Source organism: Plecotus auritus (assembly GCF_963455305.1).
Source record: "Plecotus auritus genome assembly, chromosome: 6".
Lineage (NCBI taxonomy): Eukaryota > Metazoa > Chordata > Mammalia > Chiroptera > Vespertilionidae > Plecotus > Plecotus auritus.
Genome location: NC_137773.1, coordinates 96,944,988 through 96,962,327, shown reverse-complemented (window position 1 = coordinate 96,962,327; position 17,340 = coordinate 96,944,988). Strand labels below are relative to the sequence as shown.

The window sequence follows — 17,340 nt, the reverse complement described above, 5'->3', positions numbered from 1 at the left end:
TATTTCATCTGGCAACCCTGATACGTCATCCTGCCCATTTTACAGATCAGGAAGAGGAGGCCCCGAGAGGTTAAGTGCTGTGCCCCAGGTAGCACAGCCAGGGATGAAGAGAGGGAGGATAGAAGCCAGACCATGGGACCCAATGCCTTTAGCATTCAATTTCTGCCTCCAAATAGCCCAAGACTGGTCTGAGGTTGCTGAGTGAGCAAAAGTCCCCCCTCTCCCTGGGTCAGGAACCCCTTCCTCATTCTCCTGCAGAGGCAGCTGCAGCAGAGGGGTTCCAGGACCAGGGCTCTGGGAAACAGGCAGGCGAGCTCATTCCATGGACTATCTGGACTCTGGCGCCTGACACAGGGCAGCCAGTCCCCTGTAAACAGCTGGTCTTGTGTCACTGTAAACAGCTGGTCTAGAGCTGTTGTCACAGCGCCCAAGTCTAGGTAGGTGTGACTGCCCTGTGACTCGATACCCTGCCACCAGTCCCTGTCACTGGATACTTGGTAAACAGCGTTCGGAGAATGGGCAGCAGTGCCCTGCCTGGTTGGTGAGGTGCAGGGCCAGGGGCTGGTCAGACTTCAGTCCAGGTCCTGACCCCCCTAGCAGTCAATGCTTGCTTTGTTTGGATACTAAAAATAAACACCGGTCCAGATACCTGTTACTTGTCAGTGGTCCCGCTTAGTCATCAACCTGCCCTAATATTTCTCAGCTGGTTACCTGGAAGGTCTCTTAACAGCATTTGATTCTCCGATTCTTCGTAACAATGAATCTTGATACTTTGATACCTCACCCAGGGGCAGGCCAACTACAGCTCTGCTCATGACCTAGAAATAGCTTCCACACGTTTAAATGACTGAAAACAGACCAAAAGACAACGTATTGTGAGATATCAAAACTATAGGAAATTCAAAGTTCAGCTCCACAAATAAAGTTTTAAAAAAATTATTTTAAAAAAATTCTCATCCCAGGAATGAAGATATTTTTTTCCACGAGAGTGGAAGCGGGGTGGGGGGAGGAGAGAGACACACATCGATTGGTTGCCTCCTGCTCTCGCCCCAACTGGGGGCCAGGAATTGAACCTGCAACGAGGTATATGCCCTTGACCAGGAATCAAACCTGCGACCTTTTGGTCCTCGGACCGAAGCTCTAACCCTTGAGCAAAACCAGCCAGGGTGCAAACACATAGGCGCACCCTGTTTCAATAAAGTTTTATTGAAATCCAGCCATGCCCCCTCACTTGTGTGTTGTTCAGGGCTGCTTGCAAGTGAGCAGAGTGGAATAGTTACAATCAGAGACAGCATGGCCAGCGAAGCCTCCAATATTAATCATCTGGCGATTTATAGACAAAGCTGCTGATTCCTGTTCTAAGTTCTTGGTCAGTGGTCAGTGGTCCACGGTGTGCATACACTGTGCAAACAGCGAGTCCTTTCACTTTGCAAGTGGCACATCCAGCCAGACATGCTGACCTGCGTGGTGCAGGGAATGTTTGGTCTCTGACGGCCGTCAATATGCCTTGAAATCGTGTGAACAGTCAATACTGGGCAACCAACCAACCAAGACCAGACACAAAGGGGCCTGAGAATTAGGCGGAGAAGAAAGGACGGCTCTCGCCCTCTTGGGCAGCACCAGGAACTCTGAGCTGAAGAGCTGGACTTTCTCCTGAGGGACGTGGGGGGCTACGCCTGGAGTGGGAGCAGAGCATGGAAGCAGGGACAGGGCCTCTGTGACCTTGGACTTCCAACCATGCGGTGGTGGGGGTGGCCAGAATAGGGACCTCTCTAGGCCTGGAGTCTGGAGGGAACAGTGCTCCAGACCGTGATGGGAGGGTTTCATGGGAGAGGTCAGTGCACGGATAACGCCTGGGGCCGTCTGTTCCCCCACCACTACCCCAAACACCAAGCAGGCTCCGGGGGAGGGAGGCAGCAGGATTTGGGGGCCAGAGGTGAGGCAGAGATCCTCTCCCTTGGGGGGCATGCTCTAGGTTCCTGCCATCTCATTTGTTGTGGTGCGTTCATTGCCCTCTCACTGTGGCTCTGCCCTGAGAGCGCCCTTTACAGAGGGAGGCAGAGGGCAGCAGTGAACCCATCAATATAGTCTAGTTATGAATTCTAGAAGCACCAGCTGAGAGAGAAACTGGGGCAGCTTTGGTCAGGGAGGCTGATGAGCCTCTGAGGAGGGGTCGTTTGGACTTGGACCTGAAGAAGGAGAAGGTGGGGGCTTATGGGGAGCAAAGGAAAGGCTATCTGGGCAGAAGGAACAGCATGTGCAAAGGCCCTGAGGTAGGACTGAACCTGTTGTGATGGAGGCTGTGGGGGCTGGGCCACATGGGACCTCATGGCCTTTGGGGAGGGTGTGTAAGGGATCTGAGCCTCATTTCACAGTCCCCATGGCTGCTCTGGTTGGGGCACTGAGACACCAGCAAAAAACTTCCACTGCGCTGCCTGGGCCTTAGAATGTCTCTGGTCCATGCCACCGGTGAACCAGCCTGGCATGGGCCTGACGTGAGCCGAGGTCAGAAGGGCCACTGGCCTGAGCAGGAAAGTTCCCAAAACACACGGGCCTCTGGGTCAAGTGGAATGTCTTGTCTGCCCTTCTAAACTACAGAGCTTGGCAGGGCCTGAGGGTGCTACGCCAGCAGGAGGCACATCCTGGGGTTAAGCCTGGCAGGGACACCTGGGCCAGATCCAGAAAGTCTGCGTGTGGAAAACATGGTCTCATGTTGCTGGCTGGGTGTTGTTGGACTCTTGAGAGGCCTCAGCCCTGGCAGCCAGATACAGATGCCCTCAGCCCCTGGGGTCAGGACTGGGTCAGAGAAAGGGGGGTATTAGAGGTGAGGTTTTGAAGGATGAATAGAAGTTTGCCAGCAAGATAAAAGGCATCCAGGAACGTGTAGGAAGCTCCAGGTTGGCCTCATCTGGCCTCCATGGCTGATGGACCCCAGACTGTCCCTGACCCACAAGTGTTTTTCCCACTTGGACAAGGAAAAGTCTCTGAGGTCAGACCAGCCCAGGTTTGAATCCAGGCTTTTCCACTTTCTGGGTGACTCTGGGCAAGTGAGGCCACACCAAGGTTGGTCCTGGTTTACAGAAGAATAAACTGAGGCTCCACCCATCTTAGGATGCAGACCAAGTCAAAGCTGGGACCTGTAGTCCAGACTGGGGGCAGGGCAGGGGGTGGTGAGAATCATGAGGCGGGTGACTCATGCAAGCCATTATTGTGAGGCCTGAGAGATGGAGAGGAGGGGAGGGGGAGCAGCCTGGCCAGTGGGCATAGCAGGTGCAAATGCCCTGAGGCAAGAACCTATTTGGGAGCTTCAAGAGACAGCAAGGAGGCAAGTGGGCTGGAGGCTGGTAAGCAATGGGAGAGGGCAGATGGAAGGAAAGGAGATGGGGCCATGCAGAGCCTTGGGGACCGAGAGGAGCCATGGTGAGTTTGGAGAAGGGAAAAGATGGAATCTGGAGTGACCATTGGCAGCTGAATCAGGGTGGACCTGGGGATGAAGAGACCTGGGGGTGGCTCCCATCTGCCAGCACCGGGCAGTACAAACCAGCCCATGCGAGCACAGGCCGGCACACACCACTACCCCCTGCTGACAGACACCCCTGCCAACACCAAACCCAGGCTTGCCACGTTGCATGTAGCAACGCACGTCTGCTTCCCACATTGGCTGAGATGTGTAAACCCACATGCGAGGTCCATGTAACACATGTGCACACACCTCTGGATGGCTCCACCAGCAAGGTCGACACGCAAACACATAGGCGCACCCTGTTAGCACTACCTCTTTCCAGACCCCCAGCACGCCCCCCCCCCGCCCCGCCCGCCCTTGCCACATCATGAGGAAGCTCAGGAAGCGCTGCTGGGGGCTCCCTCGAGAGTTAGCTTCCTGTTTTCAAAGAGGCTGAGAACTGCTGGTGGAATGTCCTGGAGGCCCCACCCCCACCCACTGTCTCAGCATCCCCATCCAGCCCCACAGACCTTACATCCTCTCGTGCCCACTATTGACCCCGTCCTACAGTGAGATCAGGTTCCAGATGAGGAAACTAAGGCTCAGAGAGGTGTTGCCACTAGCCCAGGGTCACACAGGAAGAAAGAGGTGAAGCCCATAGTCCAGACGCTGAGCTCTCACCTTCCTTCCTCTGGAGCACCGTGCCTGCCTGGGGTCAGGGTTTACAAACAGGCAATCACTCTCCTGCCTGCCCTGTGGCTCCCAGGCTCCTAGGCTCCAAGCAGCTGCAGGCCTTCCTGCTGGTGGATGCACCCTCTCCGTATTCACCGTCCCCCAACCCATCTCACCCATCTGTCCCCCAAAGACGGGCCACCTACGTCACAAACATTAATGGAACGTCAGCTGCAAACAAAACAGACCCGGTCACACACTCCAGGGCTGTGGTGGGGGAATACCCAGCCCAGGAGCAAATAAACAAACAGGGCTGCAGCAGCCTCTCGGTATTCCAGCCCAGCCAGCTCTATCTTGCCTGCTGTGGCTGCACAGGCTATTCCCTCTACCTGAATGCCTAGCTCCCTGGTGAACTCCTCTTCATCCATCAAAGCCCCACCTCCAATGTCCTCCTCTCTTGGAAGCCGTCCCAGCACCTACCAGTCCCCATCCTTCCCTATGACTCCACTAACTCCATGGAGCTGGAGGTATCTGTGGATTCCACCACAATGTCCTTGGGATTCTGTTCCGCTCTCCTTGCCATGGTGGCAAGATGGCCCATCATCATCTCCAGGCCCATCACCACCTCCAGGGAGCCCCATACTCCCAGGATGATTGGCTCAGCCAGAGAGTCACATGCCCATCCCCGAACCAATTCCTGCATCTGTGGTGACAAAAGGCTCTAATTGGCCAGATTTGATCACATGTCCACTTCTGGACTTGGCTCCTTTGGCTCACTGAAGGCAGGCAGGGGGAGTAGATGCCCTCAAGACTCGGAAGTTCCCGCCTGCCCCATCCTGGCTGGTGGGCCTTGGGCAAGTCTCCTGTTCTCTGTGCCTCAGTTTCCCCACCTGTGAATCAAGCTTATCAGGGCTGAGGTGTTGGAGCACAGAGGAGTCCTCCCCTCCCCCACCTGCTGTTGGGGGCAGGGCCCTGTTTACCCTGTAGCCCCCATCCTTCATTGTTCTTTTCTGAGTCTCCCAGACAGCTGCCCAGTGTGGCAGGCACCAATGGCCACCTGCTGAGTCACCCATTCTCCTGGGCCCCTTGCCCAGCCTGAGGCTTTCTGTGGACTTTCCTGGCCTTCCGTGAACATCAAAAATAAAGTGAAGACTCCAGGACAGGGAAAGTGAGGGCAGAGACCGCGTGGACAAGTCTGCGCGCACCCTGGCCTAGATTCAATCCCATGTCCTGTGCCCACCCGTAACAGGGAGGCCACGGCCACTTCCACTGGAATGGGGACTCTGCATGTGGACGCCCCTCAAGCCCTCAGCCGGGGCTGTGGGTGCCCAACGCTGGGGTGAGCATGGTCATTACTGTTGTACCTGTTTGGACAGATGTCAGCATTCTTGGTGCCTGTTCACTGGCCCGTTTCCAAGTGTCTACGTGTGTACGTGCATGTGTGTGTTTCTGCACGTGTATGTCCTGTGTGCAGAGCCCTGGGGCCTAAGCGACAGAGACCCAGCCCCTTGCTGGAAAAGGTGCATCTCGTGGAGGATTCCCTGGGCAAAGGCTGGGGGGCATGGAGACTGTTGGGTGCAGTACAGGGGTACAGGGAGCAGCAGGGGGCTGCAGGGAGCAGCAGGGGTGCACGGTCAGGCAGGCTGAGGGGGATGGGGAGCTGAGTGAGTGAGCCTGGGCAGCTTCAGCAGAGCTGAGCTTTGGGAGGAAGTGACATCAATTCTGAACTATTCACTGAACACCTACTCTGTGTGGCTGGAGCTAGGACACAGCAGGGCTCCGGGGCAACAGAAACCACAACAAACAAGCAGATAAAGATCAGGAAGCAAAATGCACTAGGCCAGGGTAGGGGACCCCAGGGCGCACTGGCCTAGAGACCAGAAGAGTGTCCTGAGGAGGTGGTGTGTGACCTGAGGCCTGCAGGAGAGAAGGTCCTGGGCAGATCTGGGGAGAGGAAGCTCCAGGTAAAAGGCACAACAGGTGCAAAGGCCCTGAGGTGGGGATGCGCTGGCAGAGGGGCCCAATCCAGGAAGATCTAAGCCCACTGCAGGGAGGGGAGGCATCAGGGAGCATCCCTGGTGGGGAGCAGGGCCACCAGGACAGGCTGTCCTGTAACTGGAGCCCAGCAGGAAATTGTCCCCCCTCCTGCCTACCCTCAGCACAGCCTGCTCAGGACAGAATGTGCCGGGAGGAGAGGCCAGTGGTGGCTGCATCTGGTGGCTGGAGCAGGGTGGCGGGGAGGATTCCTGAACAGCAGCCCTGCTGGGCCCCCTGCCAGCAAGGGTGGAAAACAAGGAGTGGAAGCTCTGCCTGCCTGTCGCCCTAGGCCCTAGGCCTTGCCCAGCCACAGCAGGGGACAGAGATGGCGAAAGGGTCAGAGACCGACAGAGACATAGAGATAGTGAGAGAGACAGAGATGGTGAGGGACAGAGGTAGGGGGACACAGAGCAAGAGAGACAGATAGTTAAAGAGTCAGAGACTGAGAGAGACAGAGAGATGATGACCAAGAGAGATGGTGAGCAAGAGACAGAGCCAGGCAAAACCGGTTTGGCTCAGTGGATAGAGCGTCAGCCTGTGGACTGAAGGGTCCCAGGTTCGATTCTGGTCAAGGGCATGTACCTTGGTTGCGGGCACATCCCCAGTAGGAGGTGTGCAGGAGGCAGCTGATTGATGTTTATCTCTCATTGATGTTTCTAACTCTCTATCCCTCTCCCTTCCTCTCTGTAAAAAATCAATAAAATATATATATATATATATATATATATTTTTTTTTAAATATATTTTATTGCTTTTTTACAGAGAGGAAGGGAGAGGGATAGAGAGCTAGAAACATCGATGAGAGAGAAACATCGATCAGCTGCCTCCTGCACACCTCCTACTGGGGATGTGCCCGCAACCAAGGTACATGCCCTTGACCGGAATCGAACCCGGGACCTTTCAGTCCGCAAGCCGACGCTCTATCCACTGAGCCAAACCGGTTAGGGCAATAAAATATATTAAAAAAAAAAAAAAAAAAAGAGCCAGAGCCAGAGATAGTGAGAGAGACTGAGACAGTAGTGAGAGACAAAGACAGACTCTGAATGGGTACCAGGTCTGATTTGGGGGTCCTGGGAACCAGTGCAAGGCAGTGACACCCCCACCTCCACCAGAAACTTTGTTTACCCCAGAGTAGGGAAGGAGTCCCCTCCAGTCACTCAGTCAGCAATGCCGGCCGTGTCCTGGAGCCAGGGACACAGATCTAACCCAGCCCTGCCCTCCAAGGTTCAGACAAATAAGTGAATATCTAAATAGGAATTTCAGAGCATGATGAAGGCTATGAAGACAACAGGGAGAGGGAGTGAGGGGGCGCTGTGTGGCGACATCAGCCAGGAGGTTGACATGTCCCTGAAAAGGTAAGGCTGGGAATAAAGAGGAGCCAGCTGCAGGGAAGCGTCTGCAGCAGAAGGCACCTGTGCCAAGGCCCTGGGGTGGGAACCAGCTTCGGGTGTTGGAGTAACAGCCAGGAGTGGAAAAGGAGCTGGGACAGACAGGTGGGAGGTCTTAGAAGCCTGGGGAGAGGTGGGGCTTTATTTTAGGAGATTTGGTCACTCTCCTCTATGCCCTAAGGGCCGCTCCCTGTGTTCAGGGAGTTCCCTGGATTCTGGACTGCCCGGGCCAGCTGCATCCTGGTTATCAGTTATCTGAAACAGAAAATCCATCTCCTCTAAGGACCAGGTTCCCCACAGTTGCAGATGCAGTACTCCTGGGGACACGGGGTGGCTTGTCCTCCCGAGCCTGCTGGGAGAACCTTTTTTAGAACTGCACCCACATCCGCTGTTGCAATACACACCTGGGACTCGTCTGTTTGGGAACTGGGATCTTGCATCATGCACTCCCTGGGCCACGGGGAACTCATCCTAGAGTCTAGAGGCTGGCACTTTGGGGTCTGGGTGCCTATACTGTGGAAAGATCTCCCCTGGTCCCAGTCTCAGGGACATTCAGGTCTGGCACACTCCGAGCTGGGTGCCAGGTCAGCTGCCCAGAGCAGATGCCGCAGGGTGGACCCCAGGATCAGGAGCAGCTGGAAATCAGGGCCTAAACTCAGATCAAGGGAGGAGATGATGGAGGCTGTGGAGGGGAGGTGTCCCAGAGTCTCAGATGGAAAAACTGAGGCTCAGAAGCAAGTGCCCTGACCATGGTCACACAGCAAAGGTTCAACCCACATCTCCCACTGTTGTCCCTAGGTTCCCACCCCCCACCCCCAAGAACCCATCCCTGCCCCTCAGCCCCATCAATGACCATCCTGAGTGGCCAGTTAATTTTCACAGCCTTAGGCCCTTAGGCTGGCTGGTGGACAGTCTAGATCAGACCAGGGCTTTCATTGGACCTTGCCCCAAGGGGCAGGATTTCAGAATCTGAGGCAGAGCCTGAGCTGCTGGCTCTGCCAGAGCAGCAAGTGGGGTGTGGCCTCCTAAGTTCCAGGGGCTGTTTTGAGTGGCGGTTCCATCAGTCCCCACTGTGGGACCCTGGGTAAGTCACCTCACTCCCTTGGACTCACTTTCCCCACTTGCAACACCAGAAGAATGACAACCTCCCACCACTCGGGCCGCCTTTGAATCCTGTGAGTGTTCAGACAAAGCCTGTGCGCCTTGGTCCACAGAAGCCCTAGTCACAAGCGCCAAAACATGGAAACGACTCAAATGTCCATCAACTGGTGAATGGACGGACAAAATGCAGTCCATGCACAGTGGAGTATTGCTCAGCCATAAAAAGGAGTGAAGCCATGACACGCTACAATATGGGTGAAGCTCAAAAACATGCTGAGAAAGGCCAGACAGAGGCCACATAGTGTGTGATCCCATTTATATAAAATGTCCAGGACAGGCAAACCTATAGAGACAGAAAACAGGTTAGTGGTTGCCAGGGGGTAGGAGAGGGGGTGGGGAGTGACTGCTAAGGGGGACGGGGTCTCAACTTGGGGTGATGATACTAGAATACAGGGGTGGGCAAACTTTTTGACTCGAGGGCCACAATGGGTTCTAAAACTGGACCGGAGGGCCGGAACAAAAGCATGGATGGAGTGTTTGTGTGAACTAATATAAATTCAAAGTAAAGGAGCGGAGGGGAGAGCAAGAGAACCCTCCACTCTTTCTGCTCCGCTGGCCGGATAGAACAGCCGAACGGGCCGGATCCGGCCCGTGGGCCGTAGTTTGCCCACAGCTGAACTAGATAGAGGTGATGGCTGAACAATATTGTGAATGTGCTAAACACTACAGAATTGTTTACTTTAAAATGGTTCATTTTATGTCCTAGTTGGTTTGGCTCAGTGGCATGAGGGGTCCCACATTCAATTCCGGTCAAGGGCACATGCCCGGGTTGCGGGCTTGATCCCCAGTTGGGGGCGTGCAGGAGGCAGCTGATCTATGATTCTCTCATCATTGATGTTTCTATCTCTCTCTCCTTCTCCCTTCCTCTCTGAAATCAATAAAAAATATATTTAAAATGGTTCATTTTATGATATGGGAATTGTATCTAAAAAAAAAAAAAAAAAAGAAAGAGCCAAAACCGGTTTGGCTCAGTGGATAGAGCGTCAGCCTGCGGACTGAAGGGTCCCGGGTTCAATTCCGGTCAAGGGCATGTACCTTGGTTGCGGGCACATCCCCAGTGGGGAGTGTGCAGGAGGCAGCTGATTGATGTTTCTCTCTCATCGATGTTTCTAACTCTCTATCCCTCTCCCTTCCTCTCTGTAAAAAATCAATAAAATATATTTAAAAAAAGAAAGAAAAAAGCCCAGACTCAGATAGTCATGACCTCCTGCAACCCAGAACCCTATCCAGCCCACCTCTTCCTCTCCATTTGCGGAGAACAGAAGCTTCCTGCCCTTCACCCTACACGTGACTAGCACCTGTGACTGTACCAGGGGAGAGGTGAGGGCTGTAGGGGTCTGGCTCCAAGCCGAGACCAGCCTCCCTGTGTGTCCCTGGGCCTCAGTTTCCCCTTCTGGACAATGGGCCACTCAACCCTCTTTGGCTTGGAATTTGATCAGGACGGTAGTCAAGGCTACCCCAGCTTCCTCAGCAGCTGGGGGAAGAGAAACCAACAAGCCTAGTCTCTTCACACTTTTATTTAGAAAAAATAATTGTACAAAAGAGAACAATTTAAGGCTTAGGAATGCTGAGACCCAGGCCGGGACTCTGCCCCAGCCAGGGCCAGGACTCTGCAGCTGGGGGCTTATCCAGCCACTCCCTCCTGCTTTGTCCCTCTGGACACAGGGGTCTCCAGAAGCACACTGGCCATGCTGCGTCACCCCAGGCTGACCTCTTTCCCAGGGCCTGGTTGAATGCTCTGCTGTCATTATCTTGAAATTCTTAGTACTCCTTGAACAAGGCCCCCACATTTTCATGTGCAAGTTATGTAGCAGGTCTTGTCTGTCCCGCTCTGAACCTGGGTCTCCCGGCCACACAGCTCTGTGTCTGAGTGCCTGGAGAAGCCCTCAGGCGGTCTCAGCCTGGGGTAGAATCTCCAGCTTTCAGAGGCTTCAAAGGCTGGAGCCGCTGCCCTTGCCGCCCACAGCGCACACAGCTCCCAGGACCTGCTTCCCTGAATGACTCATTCCTGTGCCCTCGCGCCTGCTGGACCTTGCAGTGTGACCTCAACGGAAGCACTTGCCCTCTGAGCCCCGGTTCTAAGATGAAGGGGGCAGTCTCCAAGCTTCCCTGAGCTTTGACCTTGTCTGACTTCTCCTCTCTCTTGCTTGCCTGTCTCCTGAGCTTATTCATATGCCAAAGCTTCAGCTAAAATGCCCTTTCCTCCAGGAAGCCTTCCCTGATTCTCCCTGGACTCTCTCAGGCCTTCCTCTGGTTCCACTAGACTGGAAGTATCTGTGCCCGGCTGTGTCTCTCCCAGACTGGAGGCTCCTGGGGAACCCAGCCTGGTCCACAGGCCAGCACAGACAGCTTGAACAGTCACTCGGATCCTGCAACAGCCATTTGATGCCTTACAAGGACCAGCTCAGTCAGATGCCAGACTGGCTCTTCCTTTGTCCTGTGTGAACAGCCCTGCCTCGTTCCAAGACTTGATTTCCCCAACTTCAACCGCAGTCAGGCGTGTCTCTCCTGGCCCAGCCACTCCCCATGTCCACGGAGGCTGGAAGCACATGTGCAACCTCATCCCTGGAGGTATCCACTTCCTCTCCCACTCAGCAGGTCATGCTGCGTGGCCTCATGGCTTCAGAGGGGGGGTTTGGATCCTCCTGAGGAAAACAAACCCATCAAGCCTCAGGGGGGCTCCAGAGGCGCAGAAACACCCCTCCCTGCCCTGATCGTCTCCAACCGCTAGAGCAGACTGGGCTCGAGGCTGGTTCAGGCCCTGAATGTATGTAAATATAGGAGTTTCATCCACATTTAAAACTCCTGTGTCTCCCACCTCCCTCTCGGCTCCCAGGGCCTGGAAAGGCATGGGGGCTTCTTGGATCCCCAAGCTCACCTCAGAGTACAGGGGTGGCGGGCGGTAGCGGAACTCTTGGATATAGGCGAAGAAGGGGCCTTCGAGGCTCATGTCGGAGTCCTGAGGTAGAGGAAAGGGGCTCTGCCCGCCGGCTGCCACATCACCTGCCACCACCTCTGAATAATCTGGAGGGGCTGGAAATGAGAGCCGAAGGGGTGAGGGTGGTGGTGGGCGGGGAGCCCTGGAATTGGGGTCAAGTGGCTAGGAGCCTCCTTGTGCCAGTTCTGGGCTGCTGGGCTGTGTGTCCTCAGCCTAAGATTCTTGGGGGATCCGTGGTGGTCAATGTGATCATTACTGTGTGCTATTACAGACGGGGCATTAACATTGGGGAGGGCATGTTGGCCTGGCACCTCTACCCCTCCCCTGGGGACACCAGGATGGGCACTCACCCTCAGGCTGCTCTGGCATGGCCCCCAGCCCCCAGTCTAGCAGGAAGCTGGCATGACTGCCCACGCTGGACGAGCGGCTGCCAAAAGGGTGCAGGGGGACAGTGCCGATGACCAGCGGCAGCTCCAGGAGCAGCTTCGATGTGCCCGGAATGTCCACGCAGACCTGGAGGAAGGAGCCACAATGGAGGGTGCCCAGGCAGCCTCATCACACCTGCCTTCTACAGAAGGAGGTCCTTCCTGTACTCAGAGGCCCCAGCACCAGCCTTGGGGGACCCTACCTGGGGACAGAGCAGATGCAACCCCCCTCTGCCTCTTATGATACTCCACCTTGAGGGCGTAGTCCACATGCAGCACGCGGCAGTGCAGGATGGAAGGGCCCACCGGGGGGATCCGAAGCGCCCGGCCCTGCCACAGCGCCCGCTGCCCTGGGCCCACAGGCTCGCCCGAGAGACTGGCCACCACGGCGTGCTTCTGCTTGCGGGCGCCTCGCGCCATGAAGGTCTGTGTCTGGACCACAACTGCCCGTGGCAGCACCGGGCGCGTGGAGCTGTTGTCAATCTCAGCGAACACGGGGATCACCTCACCTGTAATGGGACGTGGCAGGGCCTCAGTTCCCCACCTGCAGCCCTGATGCTGGCCCTCCTCCCAATTGGGCTGCTCCTGCCTGCTACCTGGTGTGTAGCCCTTGCGGTCGATCTTGGCTGAGAGGGAGACGAGGCCACGGTTACTGTACCAGGATCGGGCGACCTTCTCCCGGGCTCCTGCCTGAGGGGCCTTACAGGGTGGAGGAAAAAGGCATAAATGGGTCACTGTGTGGGGCTTCCAAACTATCCCCAGCTGAGGGAAGACTTGAGTTCCAGCCCAGTGTCCTGGTCTCTTTTTCACAATCTAGGAAATATCTGTACAATGGATCTAGGAATATGACTCATCTCATTAAGCTAAAATTGAAATGAGCAAGCGAGTATGTAATTAGTGCTCAGCAAGCCATTATTATTTTGAGCCCTAGCTGTGCCCTATTTAACAGACCGGGCAACTGAGGCTCAGAGAGGGTGAGACAATTGCTCCGAGCCACAAAGCAAATTGGTGCAGCTGGGATTTGTACCAGGCTGAGCTGACTCAACATTCTCTTGCCTGCCTCCCTCCCAGCCAGGCCCAACTGTGACCTGCACTTTGTGACAATTTGTAAAGGGGGTGAGGAGCCAGTTGGAGTCCCCCCGCAGCCAGTCCCCTGGGCTACCATCCCACCTCCACAGGGGCAGCCAGCCACACACCAGCAGGGTAGGGGTGTTGATGTCCACAGGTTCGATAACAGTAAACACCTTCCTTGCCCTGCGGGCAGGAACCCAGGACCGGTGCAGGGTGGCCTTGATGCAGTAACGGACACTGCCGTGTTTGCCCTCGAATGACGTCACCAGCGTCCTGGGGTGGAAGGAAGGGGCTTCAGGGGGATGCCATACAGAGACTAGCAGGTTGGGGATTCCCAAGGACTTAGGCTTGAGAGACACAGAGACACTCCTGAGGGCCTCCCAGTGGATACAGTCTTGGGGCTCATAGGGCTCCAGATACGAAGCAGTGGAGCCCCAAACCTGGGGTGTACTCTCCCACAATCCAGCACCCCAGATGACTTACGGAGGCAGCTGGAAGCTGAATGGGAACTCGTGGCGCCCAGCAGGCAGCGTGGTGGTCTCTCCAGTATCTGCAGGTAGGAGCAAGAGGGGGTGGCTCTGTGGCTGAGGTGTTCGCAGGGCGCGCGGCACTTGAGCCACGCAGGGGTCCCTAATTGTACCTGGCCCGAGAAGCGTGGCACGGTGGCTCAGGACCTCCACGCGCTCGCTGTAACTCTGCGTGTACGCGGTGCTAGAGCCGGAGCTGCGTGACTCGCTCCAGTGCACGTGGGCGCGGCCCCGCGCGCGCAGCCTCAGGGCGCCCACGCGCGCCGGGCCCGCCAGCTCCAGCAGCACCCGGCCGGCTACGGCCTGGCCGCCGCTGAACACGGGATCGGCGCCCGCGCTCGCGTCGTCCAGCAGCACCACGAATGCCTTCACCTTGTCGAACAGCATCGCGCCGGGAATGCAAACCCTAGACACGTGGACCCTGGCCTCGAATCCCTGACACGGCGGAGCGAGGTGCAGAGGCCACAGCTTCAGGACGCGAACCCACCCGGCTCGCGCGGGAGCATTTACTGAGCCAGCCAGAGGTTCTTCACAGCAGCCGCTGGCGCCGCTCTTATATAGCAGGGCGGGGCGGGGGCGAGACACATGCCCCGCCCCGGAATGGAATACGCCAATGCGCGGCGAGGGGCGTGGCTCCGCCCAGGCGTGGAGCAAAATAACAAACTCGAAGACTCGCAGTGGGCTAGCCCTCCACCCTCGTGGACCCTGGGGTGAAACTGAAGCACTGGAGACCAGATTCGGTCTCTCGCGGATCCCAGGGGTAAAAAGGGGAAACTGAGGCCAAGAAGCGGGGCCTGGGCCTGAGGTCACTCAGAAAGACCATTCGGTCCTTTGGCTTAATCATCAACCCGCCACTATTTGTAGATATGACCGGAACATGTCCAGCCAGAGCTGGAGGAGTGTGGAATGGCCTGGCCCCGATCGGGGCGCTGAGGACCTAGGTCAGCCTGGCCTCAGTTTCCTCCTCTGTGCAATGGGGAGGGATGAGGAAGTCGGTGGGGCCTCCCTTTCCCCGGGGTACCTGCTGCCCCCCTCCTCTGATTCAAACCCCGCTCAGCTGGGTGACCCCGGACTGGTGACAACCTCTTGGGGCCTGCGTTCCCACGCGCGCAGTGCCGGGGGAAAATAAGCCCCCAACTCAGAGGGTTGTGCATGAACCACAGTGTTGACCCTACTGAACCCTTCCCAGAGCCTTGTTTCCGGGTCACCAACGCGCCGCCACGCCACTCGATTGCGCCAAAACACTTAAGCACCAGCCGACATTTCTTTTCCAAATTCCAGCCCCGGACAAATGCCTTCTGGACTTTTAGGCCTAGCCCTTGTGCCGGCTTTGAGCACCTCCAGCCCTGGTCCCCTCACAGACAGAGCCGAGTGCAGGGGAAGTTCCAGGCACCCCCGGGTCCAGGGCTGCGCTGTTACCTCGGGGCGGGGATGATCCTTCTCTGGGCCTCAATTTCGCGACAGAAGAATCATATGTACGAGTTTTTAAGCCACAAGTTGCCTCCTCGCGATCTACGGGGGACCTGTGCCCTCTTCTGGAAGCCAGATGCACTGCCGCTCGAAGCCATGTCGACCTCGGCCATCCCTTTGAGTCTGGCTCAGGCCACGCACGGACGCCCCTCGGAAGGCTTCCGCACTCCCAGTGGGAGACGGCCATAACCAGACAGGTCAGCCCGCGATAGTGGTCAGAGCAGGCCCAAAGTGGGGCAGAGGCTGTCCCCTCAGTGATCAGTCTGGGGTCTCCTTAAAGGAGGAGGCTCTGGGGCTGAAACAAGGGGTTGGAACCTTCTGTCACCGCCAAGTTGAGCCAAGAGAGGACAGGAGACCATAAGCCAGGAAGGGGTGGAGGATGCGGTGACTCTGGCAGGTCAGGAAGGCTCATAGTGAGCAAGCGTTTCCCGCAGTCCATTTTATAGATGGGACATTCACCACCGACCCAGAGATGGGCAGGGTCAGACAGCAGATGAGAAAAGCTTCACCTCTCCAGTGTTGAAGAAGCCACCAGTGAATGAGACCAGGGGGACTGTAGGGTGAGAGCAGCCCCAATTTTGCTTGAGCTGCAGGAGAAAGGAAGTTCCTCTGGGGCCCCTTCCTGCCACACCCCATGCCAATAGCCTGGGTTTCCACAGCTGGTCAGGCCAGAGTGCCCCAAACCTGGGGGCTGCTGGACCAGGCCGCAAGGCCAGGTCTGAGCTGCCTCCTGCCGTGCATATTTTACAGATGGGCATAAGGGAGGGGATGGAAGGGTCACCCAAAGAGTCCCATGCCCTCCAAAGCCCTTTCTGTGGCCCCTGTTCTGCTCCTGACCGGCCATTTGGCCTGAGAGTGGGGGACTGAGATTTGCCAGGGTAAGACTCCCTGCCTAATCTGACCCCACCCCAAGTCTCCTTCCCCTCACCTGCAAAGGCCACCAGAACTCCAATTCAGGGAAGAACTCGCCCCAGCAAACACTGTGGGCTAAACTGTGGGAGGGTGCACTGGCTGAGCCACACAGTGGCCTTCGCTGGGAATCAGGTATTCCAGGCTTGGGGCTAACAGGGATCCTGGGGTCCAGAGAGAAGGATCTCCTTGCTCCACCCAGGTATTCCCCCAGACAGAAGGTCCCCACCACACACCGTACAGCCTCTAAATCGAGGGTGTCTGTGCTCTGGAAGGTGGGTGCCCAGATACTGGGGAGGGGGAACAGGACCCAGCAAAGAGGGTTTTGGAGGGGGTCGGCGGGTGAATGTCCCAGTGGGAGAATTGAGACACTGGGGGAGAGGGTGCTGAGGGGATCCTGGCTATGGAGTGGGAGGGTGAGCGGCTCACCTCGGAGCAGCAGCTGCCGCCGCCGCAGGTATGTCTCGACGGCCGTGAAGTCGCTGGAGACCGAGTTGATGCCCACGCTTCGACCCTGGAGCCAGTGCGTTGTCGCCCCGCCGCGAGCGGCCACCTCGAGCATTCGCACCCGCAGCGGCGCTGCCGCCTCCAGCAGCACCCGGCCACACAGCAGCTCCCCGCCACGGTAAGCGCCGCCCCGCTCCAGCTCCAGCGCGAAGCTGCGGACGCCCCCGGGGCGCATGGCGCGGGCCTGAGCGCACAGCAAGGACAGCGCACCTGGCGAGGGGCACGGCCGGGGCGCGCGGCCACCAGGCGCACCGCGGGTCTTCCGGGTCTCAGGGCTGGTCCTTGCCGCCCGGGGCGCCCGCGCGCTTTCTCCCGCCTCTGCAAACTTGTGCAGAAGCCCTGGGCCCCGGGCTGACTTCCTGGTTCTCCTCGCCCGCCCCCGTGACGCACCCGGGCCCGCTGGGGACGTGCTGCCCGTGTGCCCGCGTTGTTGACTTTGCCACCCCCCAGTGTGGGGCGGGCCCTGTTTTTGTAGGGTCTGCGCTGATGAGTCAGAGGCGGGCGGGGCGGGGGCGGATGTGGCTGGATGTGTGGAGGCAGCCCCGAGCTGTGCCTTGTGGTCTCTCGCGTTCCCCACCTGGCACCTTTGGCCCTGGGTGCTGCCCCAGCCCCCTGTCACCTCCTCCCACCCCTGTCACCTACTGGTTGTTCCCCAAACACACCAAGCTCAGGTCTTGCCTCTTGGCCTTTGCACTGGCTGTTCCGTTGCTAGGAACGCCCTCTCCCAGATTCACCTCCCAGGCCCCTAGTCATGCTCTGGCCTTGTTTACTTCTTTAAGGCTCTGATCTCTGA

General features: G+C 57.1%; 1 protein-coding gene across 1 annotated transcript; it reads right to left on the bottom strand.

Annotated features, from left to right (window-relative positions):
• Positions 1-10,200: 10,200 nt before the first annotated feature.
• ARRDC2 (arrestin domain containing 2) lies at positions 10,201-16,873 on the bottom strand. Its single transcript, XM_080676344.1, is given in 10 exon segments — positions 10,201-11,345; positions 11,579-11,733; positions 11,989-12,151; positions 12,316-12,572; positions 12,660-12,762; positions 13,260-13,407; positions 13,618-13,684; positions 13,775-14,057; positions 14,060-14,067; positions 16,470-16,873. Coding segments are annotated over 10 exon segments (1,491 nt in total). The 5' UTR covers positions 16,723-16,873; the 3' UTR covers positions 10,201-11,291.
• Between the last annotated feature and the right edge of the window lie 467 nt (positions 16,874-17,340).